A 9,971-nucleotide genomic window follows, 5' to 3' on the forward strand; every position below is an offset into this window, starting at 1 on the left:
CCTTATCGCTCCGTGCCGAGGTTTGAACAATAAACATATTTGTCAAGTCACTGTGCTGGATGCTCCACAGTGCTGGAGAGAAAATGAGCCAGAGCTTCTGCTCGTGCGTGCTGCTCAACGTGTTCCTCAAGGAAAGCAACTGCAAGTCCAATCCCCCCCCCCAAATTACCCCAGAAAGGGTGAAATCTACTTCTCCTGAAGTTTGATCCATCTTTGGAACGTGTATTCATTGCAAAATGAGGCACTAAGTAAAGGTTTGAGTTTTGGCACTGAGTGGTTCGGGTTTAGGAGTAGGTTTAAGTAAAACTCATGGGGTTTATGTACCTAAAATACAGAAATAGATGCAGAGAAACAAAGTTCATCCATAGTGTACCAGGAAAGCTGGCATGGGACCCCAATGCCAGGTAAAGGTAGGAGACATATTCCTTTGAAATGAACCACTGCCTTAACCCATGTTCATCTAAACTTATCCATAGGTGGCTGTGAATATCTAAACATTTATTAATTTGAATTAATCCAGTAGATGATGAAAATACCCACCCCAACACTTCCAGATAGCAGCAAAGCCCAGAAAGTTTAAAGGGGGATATTTCTCTTTCAATTCCCCTCTCCTGATTGATTTTAAGGGTTTGCCTTTGAGATGTCAGATTTGTCACACAGCAGCAGTGCTGGATGTGAGGACGTATGTAATAATTGAATATATAGAATCCTGAATAATTATGAGAGGGCGTGGAGGGGGTGTCAGAACCCCCAACACCCATCTGCACGCCTGGAATAATTTTAGGGCTGCTGCCTCTGTCCAGAGTTGCAGCCTTGCTAAGAATGAAAATGCATTCTTCCAACAGGAAATATTTCAAGGGCTGGTATCTCCTTGATAAATAATCACTATTATTTGTCACACACACAGCAGACAGTGCTGCAGCTCTTTAATCCAATTTTAAACCAAGGGGCAATCTGCAAAAATAATTCCTGGTCTCGAATGCCCCTGCCTTCCACTTTAATGGGTAGATTTGTAATTTAAATCCTCATTTTTTTGCTCCGTTCTCTTTGCCAGCAGCAGCCAGCTAGAAATATGTTCTGGCTGTTACAGACTCGGGGGCTGGGGAGGGGGAAGGAAGGAGGGGAATAAACCTGTCACACTCGGAAAAAAACCCGACTGGCAAATGACTGCTGGAAATGTAGCAGAGGTACCAGGGGCATCTTTTCAGCCTCTTCAAAACCACCTATGCAAGAAACAACTCCCCCCTCCCTCCCCTTTGCTTCCCACATCCTGCGAAGTGTTAACGCCAGTCCTTCCTGACAGCCCGAATGGTGCCGGGGGATCGGGAGGAGAAGCCGGCAGGATTTGGGGTGTCAGGCACACACGCAGCTCCCGGTGCGAGCGCAGGTGCGGGGGTGGGCGGCACAGGGGGTTTGCTCCTGCACAGCCCCTCACGCGCGGCAGGAATTCACCGGTGGCTTCCATGGGAAGCCACTGCGGGAGGAAAGGTGTGCGTGCGCCTGGAGGGGGGGGACATGGGCTAAAAATACAATGGCAAGTACAGTGAGTCACCTGGCAGAGAGAGGAACGCGCTGCCGCCGCTGCCTCCCTGAGGCCCCCCTCCGCCGGCGAATAATCCAGCTGCAAAACCCACCCCACAGCTGCAGCCGTGCCAGCAAACAAACCACAAAAGTTCACTCACCCATCCTTTTGTCATCAATAACGTCCTCCTTCGCCTTCCTCCAGCTGTTTTCTCCTCTGTCTTCCCTTTTTTTGCTTTCCCTTCGCCTCTGTTTCTTTTTAAAACTGGTTCCTCTGCTTTAAACCATCAGCATCTTCATGTCACAGCCCGGCTGCCACTCGCCCCGCCGCCATCCAGCGTGCCTGCCAGGAACCCCACAAAGTTCCCCGGAGAGGACCAGCGAGAATTTTGGGGATGAGGAAGGGAAAGGATAGGGAAGGGGTTGGGGGTGGGGAAGACAGGACGAAGGATGGGGGGGAGTGTGGGGGGGGGTAGGGAGGGACTCTAAGCTCTGAGAGCCATTGTGGAAGTCATCAGAGAACCGGCGGCGTTAAGTGGCAATCGGCGAGAAAAGCCGGAGCAGGCGATGGAGGCGAACCAACTTCTCTGGGAGGAAGGACCAAACCTGTGCCGGCGCCTCACATCCCTCATTCTGCTGCCTTTTGCCATTGCCAGGCAGAGAGATCCATCCTCCGCCGGCTCCCGGAGCAGGCAGGGCCTCCCGTGCTGTGCCAGAGCCCGGTTTAGCAGCTCCGCAGGCTCGGTTTATCCATTTAGCTGGTCGGGTTTAAAGTGTTTTGTAGCTGTGCCGAGAGGCAGCTCTCGTCTAATTCCGAGGCTTTCCAGAGAGCGATGATGCTCCGGAGCTCGTTGGTGCTGAGGCTGGAGTTTGTGGAACACGGAGTGCCCTCCACTGGAGAAAACCCAGCGCACATTAAAGGCTGAACAAGTGAGGCTGTCATGGCTCTGCAGACTTCGCTTCCCTCGGAAAAGAAAATTAAAGACACAGCATTGCCTTGCCCACCGTCCTCCCTTCCCAGACCCCTCCACCTGCCCTGGATTATGGAATGTTTACGGTGTGGGGCTTTCTGGCAGAAACGCCAAACAAAACACCCGCTCCCCGAGGGATCTGCCAACCTGAGCTTGCTCTAATGCACCTGACCTGGGTATTTGGCTTGGGCAAATTCTAAACTGTTCTTCTTTTTCTCCTGCATTCCCGGGGGAGGGGGGGGGGGGCAGGAAGAAGAATGTTTGCAGGTTAAAAGTGAAAGTCTTGGTACAGGGTCGAGGGGCAGGGGCTGTGATCAAACCGATCATCCTCACAAAAGGCATTTGTTTGACTGCAGGCAGCAACTCCAAATGTAAACACTCCGTGTCCTGCTGTGGCTGGGACAGGGTTAATTCCCTGCTTTGTAGCCTGTAATTTTTTTCTTTTTAAATCTAAGAGCCTTTTAGTCAGAAAAATACTGACTTTGATAAACAAGGCAGAAGTGAAGCTGCAGAATCAGTGACACCTTTTTTCCTCCTGAACTCCCCTCCCGTGGCTCTCCCAGTGCCGGAGTTGAGATCCTGCAGAGTCCAGCCCCGGATCCAGGGTGGGATCCAGGCTGCGGCACCTCCGCAGGGTCTCACCTCCTGCTGTGTCCGGCCAGGTCGCCAGGGCTGGGTTAATTCCCGGTTCAGCAGGGCTGCGTTAATTCCCAGTTCTGCAGGAAGGTGTCAGAGGGATGTGGAACAAGGGCAGGGGCAGCAGGAGCTCCCTGAGCTGGTTCTGGGAGCCTCTTTATCGAGGAGCTGCAGGGAATTGAATCCTTGGGGCAGCTCCAGGATCCCACAGGGACCATTTCTGGCTCAGGCACACTCGGGTTGCTCAGAGGGCAGCACTGGACTGCTCTGAACAGCTTTAACAATTCCTAAAATTTGGGTATTTGTGCCATTTCCAGCCCTCCCTGTGCTGAACACCCCCATCAGTTATTTGGGAAGCAACTCCCTGCCCAAATCCCACTTCAGTTGTCAAAATGGTGGCAGTGCTTTATAAAGTCACTCATGAGCCATCCACTGTGTGTTATTTAATTTCTAAATATTCCAAATATTTCCCACTGCGGCCCAGGAAGTCCCCACTCAGCATTGCACCCCCGGATCTCTGGGGGTGTCTGTGTGCCACTGATGGCCCCACTCTGTACCAAAAATGAAAATTGCACAAATCTCAAGGTCTGATCCCAGCTCTTCCCTCCTAATTCCTTATTCCTGGCTCACTGCTTGCTCCTGCAGCCCATCCCAGATGGAGTCACCCCTGGCCAGCCCCAGGATCCAGCCCTCTGAAGGAGCAGGAAAAAGATGGGGACACAGGATGGGCCAAGAGTTCATCTCCATTCTGAAAAATAAATAATAACCCACAAAACAATCCACAGAAACCAACTTGTCCTCCCCTATATCTGCATCCAGACTGCATCTGCACCCACAGTGCATAAATATTCACTTCTGAATAAAACCCTTGCTTGGTTTGTTCTGTTATGACAATTTGTCGCTACCTATAGATCAGATATTCATTTGCATATGAAAAAGATCATCATTAATCACTATTTTTATTCTGGGTTGGACAGCAGCACACACAACTCCCTCAAACAAGATTCAGAACTTAATTATCATAAGTGATGTTGAAAATACCTTTCCCATATCTCAGTTAACCCCATCTGCATCACAGCCAGGAACACTGGCGCAGGAATTCATATTTATTATTCCCAATAAATGTAAAAGCTGAAGTGTGCAGTTATTTATTCCACCTTGTGTTGATAATTCTCCAGGATGGGTTCATTTGAAACTCTGCCAGATCTGGGAGTGAGCAGAGCAATGTCCACAGGAACTGCACCATTTCCAGGGATGCCTTTTCCCAGATCCTTGGATCCTAGGAGAGCTGAAGCAGCACTGCCATGAGCTCTCCTTCTGCCATGGACTGAGCCTCAAAGTCCCCACATTCCTACCAAAAGGTGGGCATGATTTTTCTTCTTTAAAAATCCTGTGATGCTCTAATGGAAAATCTCACAAATTGCAAGGCAGAAAACCTGAGGAGCTGAGCTGAACCAAGGGACCTTTCACTCAGCAGCACTAATGCCACCCGCTCCTTTCTTAATTTCTATTTTACATTTTCTGATGAAATAGAAAACAAACCCACTTGACCATTTGCCAAAGGAGAAGTGGGGAAGTTTTAATCAGCCTAAACAAGCGACTCTCTGAGCTAAAAACCACATGGAGAGGAGGAGGTTGCAAAGGCCTTTTTGTGGTTTGGTTCCACTTCCTTGGAGCAGGGAGAGAGGTGAAGATCCCTGCCCAGAGGAACTGGGAATGTTGTGAGTGCGCAGCTGATGCTGGGCCAGCTGGCAGAGCTCCCTCCCACCTGAGCAAGGGTTACCCGCAGAAATTATCCACCCTGGGAAGGGTGTGGGCCATGGGATCTGGGGGTTCTTTTCTGGAAAAATGGGTCTGGACAGGGCTTAGTGTTTGATTTTGAGTTGTGATTATTTTATATATGAATATAAGTTTGTGTGTGTGTGTATTTATTTATTTATTTAGATATGTGCTTTATTTATTTATGTATTTATTTATATGTATTTCCACAAATAATACATATATGCACAAATGCTGTATGTATTGTATGTATGATTATACATTATATGTTATACTATATATTTATATATTACATCTTTATAAATTTACCAGGTTATATATTTATACATTTATTATATATAGATTTAAATATTTATTTATATATTATAAATATATATTTTTTATTTATAATACTTCACATGTGCGTGGATGTATGTATACACACACAAACACACAGACACAGATGTACACATAGTGTAAAATATGCTTGGAATTTTCATCGTACCCACTTTTTTCCATGCAGAAATAGTTTAAAATGAACAATAACTGATATTTCCATGCTTCACCAACTTTGCCACAGCTACCAGCACCAGCAGCCCTCCCAAGCTGCCTGCAAGGGAGAGAAGAACACGTTTGTATTTCCTGTGGTCCCAGCTGGGGATTTCCAACCCTGAGTAACTGCTCCTCGTAGGACCAGTGGAGGAGCAGCTGCTGGAAGCTCCTGAGCTGCTGCTCTTTGGCCAAATTCTTCTTTCTGCCCCATCTCGGGTCACTCCTCTCCTGCCCAGTCGGTTCCAGACGCTCCTTAGGGAGAAGGACATCGCTGGACGGGGCTTGGGGCACCCTGGGACAGTGGGAGGTGTCCATGCCCATGGCAGGGGTGGCACTGGGTGGGTTTGTCTTGGGCTGATTTTATGGCAATGCTGCATTCCCCCATCGCCTGCACACACATTTAACTTCTCCAAAGTGGTCAACTCTTTCATCCTTAAGTGACAGCAAAAGCCAAATCCATCCAGAATCCCACTGGACGGTTAGTGACCCCCCAAAATGTCCCAAGTTTCTGTGTTTTTCTGCTCTGAAGGGCTGTGACACCCTGTGAAGGTGACACTGGCCTCTCTGGTGACAGGGCCACCCTCGTGAGAGCTGAACTGATGGAAACCATCGTGGGTTTCACCCACATTTCCTCACTAGTGGGACTACTCAGGAATGCACTGAAAGTCCCCAGGAAGTGTCCCTGTCTTGCTTCCCTGCTCACACAGCAGCCAGTATGGTCAGGGCAGCCTTTTGGAGTATCTGTACCTCATCAATGCTTTTTAACCCGTAAAAAGAACTTTTTTATAGGGATAAAACAGCCTTTGGTATGAGACACGTGAACCAGGCACTGGTAACACCCCAAATCCAGGAATAAACACCACGAACTTGGGGTATGTTTTAGGGAAATGAGAATGTGTTCCTCCCTGTCCTCCTGACCACAGGAGTGCCTCGCTCTGTTAGCATTCAGCTGCAGGGAATGATTTGGTGATAAGGCCTGCTTGGAGTCAATTTATCTGGGCTGTGTTCACTTGCTCCCATTTAATTTGGTCTCATTCTCCAAGGATGAAACAGATCCACAGCTCAGGAATTGGCTGCTGCCAGTGCATCCCCTGTGCAGCTTTGTTTCAAGGGCTGCAGAACTCAGACCTTGGGTTTTCCTTTCCCCCCTCTCCCCACCACTGGTAAATGATGAATAAATTAGCAATTGGCGTGTAATGGCTGGAGCAGCTTCATTAATACCCTGTCAGGGCGGGCTTGGTACAACTTCTGACATTGAGGCTCTAATGTCCTGTGAATTATTGATGGCATCGCTCATATCCAGGTTCTTATCTCCAGCTCTTCATGTGCTAAGTGTTTAATTGTCAACAGCTCATGACCACTGCCTTGGGCTGGCGCATTAAAACCCGAGTGCAGCAAACCCCTCTGGATTCCTGGGTGTGTTTGTGCTCTGTCAGTGGTTTGTTCTGGACGCAGGACGTGCCTGCAGCAGGGCTGCTCCTCTGCCTGTCAGAGACACAGAGAGTTTGGGAGCTACAGGGATGCAGAGGCAACAGGAGTGTCCCGTTTGACAGATGAGGAACCAAAACTTCAAGGGATTGATGTGCCCCAAGTGTCACAACAAATGTGCTGAGCTGAGCCGGTGCCTTTTCCCGTTCCACCCAGGGCTCACCTCTCTTGTAGTCCAGCTGCCGGAAACGAGACAACTTCTAAAATTTTTTACAACCTTCAGTCAGGGGTTTTGTTCATCTTTGCCCAGGGGGAAGGGAAAGGAAATTTCTTTTCAGGAGACTTTGTTCCCTGGGCAAGGCCTGATGAGCTTCACACCTCAGTGGACCACTGAGAGCTGCCAGAGGATGCACAAGAGAGAAGCGACCATTCATGAACATCAACAAACATCAATGCCCAAACATCTCCCTGGTGGGTCAGAGACACCTGGTCTGGGAAAAGATCGGTAAGAGAACAAAGAATGAGGACCTGATTCCCATCGAAGGTGAAGGGATCAATAACCAACAGGAAACTGAATACTAGGAGTTGTGTAACTTGGGACTCATGAACACCGGGGCAATGAATTTCTCTGGGTTTCGATTGTGAAGTCTGTGAAGAATCGAGTGAAGGACCATGTGTGATGGAACGATTTTCTCTGCACAACCTGGAATACCATACACATGAATCTTTGCTGTGGTTTCCATTTGTTCAGGAACGCAGAAAGGCTTCCTTGAATTTCCCCCTGGTCACCCTACCCCTTATGCTGCTGCTCACAGGAATCTTCCAATTTCCCTCAGTTCAGGACCCAGATGGCCAAGAGGGCATAGACCTCCTGTTAGTCCCTGGACTGACCATCAACCCCACATGAAAAGAAGCCAAGGAGGAGACCTGACATGTGAAGGAAACACCGAGAGCACCACCAGGAAATCCTGCCCTGCCACTTCTCATTATCCCAGCTCCTCCCAGCCAGGTTAAAGCCTTGTCCAGAGCTCCCTTTCCAGAGGCTGAGCATCCTTCACACCCATCGACATCAAGGGCACTCAGCACCTCGCCACGTCAGGCTTTACTTCCTCACAGTTGCCCAAGGAGACTCTTGTAGGAGAAGGATTGCACTTGAAAATAACAACTGAACGTGTGTTGGATGGGGGAGACGCTCAGAGCAGCTCCTTTTCACCTCAGGACCCGGGTAAAACACCCTAGGGTTGAGATTTTCACTCCAGATCCTATTCCTGATCCCTCTCCATGACAGGTGGGGGTGTGTCCCCCTTTCAGGAATGAGCCTCTTGTGTCTGGCAGGATAAATAGATTGGACAATGGGGTTCCAGGCCGTTATATTTCATACGGCTCTTTTAGGATTAAATAAAGGGTCTGCAGAGAGAGACACTGTAGGACAGAAGAGTAAAGAAAGGGAAATGACCCAAGGTAGCTGTTAAATCACTAAAAAAGGAAATCCAAGCCATATAAAAATATAAGAGAACAGGAAAATGGGGATAAAGCCATTTAAAAAATAAACCACCTTAGCCAGAAAAGGGAGTCCCAGTGGTGCCCATCCCTGTCCTCCCCATGGAGGAAATCCCTGTTATCCCAAATTGGATAATTGGCTGAATAATTCCATCTCCAGGACTCAGCCCGCACTCAGCCACTGAGCCTGGCTCATAAAGAAATGGATTGGAGCTGAAAATTCCTGTCCCCTTCCGGATTCTGCTGCATGCGCCCATTTTGGATAAAATCAAACAATGCCACAGACTGAGGGCCTGGCACTGCTGACCCCTGAAGCAGCCATTTAGCAGAAACCACAAGCAAAAGCAAAAATAAAGGTAATTTATTTAATTTTGAGCTTGCAGGGTGCTAAACGAGCTCTAACGGCAACAATTAATTGAAGTGGCTGCACATCCTGCCAAGCAGGGAGAACCCCACCTTTCCTTCCCCTCCAACTTCTCTTATCTGCATGCCAGTGTCAGCGTTCTCCCACTTGAAAACCCAAGGCAGGGAGTGCAGGCTGGGCTGGGAGCTGGGATGATTACGGGATAATTCGTGTTTGCAGGAGCAGACAAAATCAATTGCAATTGTTTAGGTACCGGGCGCATTTAATGGGGGTGAAAAGGTATTTTCTGGACTTCTCCAACAGAGTTTTTTAATCCCGGTGATGGTACAGGATGCAGTGACAAATCCCCTAGGAATTGTACATCTCTCCTCTCGCAGGGGGAATGCAGGGAGCTGCTGGATCCGCTGCAGGTGAAGCCAAACTGGGACTGGACAACGCTGGAAAACCACCAGCAAAGACCCAAAACAATCAGAGAGAGAGAAAAATCGATTGGTTCAGGAAGTCAATCGAATTCTCTGTTATAACAGATTAAATACAGAATTACTCAATTAACTTCAGATTAATTATGCCTTTCAGGTAAACACGGTGATCATCATCTTTGCTAACAGGAGGCACTGACTCCTGAGGGGTCACACAACAACTTCATCCCCTTTTCCATACATCCCAAACCTCCCCCATTGCTGGGATACACAATTCCCAATTCCTATCCTGTGCTGAGGGTTTCACGGATTTTTTCCCAAGAGCTCCACATTCCCAGGGAGAGGTAGGGAGGGAAAAACGAGTCCACCCCTGTTCAAGTTTTAGCTACAGACCAGGTTAATTTTAATTTTTCCTCTCTGCTTGAAACTAGAAATGTGAATAGAAAAGGAGATCAAATCAGGAGCACATCAGGCAAGGAGAGGTGGGATGCCTTAGCCTCAGGAAGAGAAGGATCAGGAGAATTTCATCCAAGCAACTGCTGGGAAGGAGCAGAGATGCCCAAGCCAGACTGCCCGAGCTGCCCCGAGCCAGGGCAGGAGGTGATGGGCACACACTGAAACCTGGAAATGGATTTTAAATGGAATAAAAGCTTTTTATTGTGAGGGAGCTCAACCAAAGAGGCTGTGGAGGCTTCGTTTTTGGCAATATTCGTGAGTCAGGAGTACACAGCCCTGGGCTCCTGCCCCTGCCTGGATTGAGCACTGGATGCTCCAACCCCAAACATTCCCATGGAGGGTTAAGTGCAGAGTGTTGGGAATCAG

The 9,971-nt window shown here is 48.5% G+C and overlaps 1 protein-coding gene across 4 annotated transcripts in view; it reads right to left on the minus strand.

The window, feature by feature from the left end:
• Positions 1 to 2,514, minus strand: part of LRRTM4 (leucine rich repeat transmembrane neuronal 4) — a 198,682-nt gene extending 196,168 nt beyond the window's left edge. For 3 of the 4 annotated variants that reach the window (XM_042024762.1, XM_042024760.1, XM_042024761.1), the window contains exon 1: positions 1,683 to 2,514. In XM_042024762.1, the coding sequence (XP_041880696.1) occupies positions 1,683 to 1,686 (4 nt within the window). In that variant the 5' untranslated portion in view covers positions 1,687 to 2,514. The remainder of the gene's footprint in view (positions 1 to 1,682) is intronic. The other variant, XM_042024759.1, reaches the window with a different exon arrangement.
• Positions 2,515 to 9,971: the final 7,457 nt, after the last annotated feature.

Source organism: Corvus kubaryi, unplaced genomic scaffold (genome assembly GCF_017639235.1).
Source record: "Corvus kubaryi isolate FWS band 111438036 unplaced genomic scaffold, C.kubaryi_AGA036_p1.0 37265, whole genome shotgun sequence".
Taxonomy (NCBI): Eukaryota; Metazoa; Chordata; class Aves; order Passeriformes; family Corvidae; genus Corvus; species Corvus kubaryi.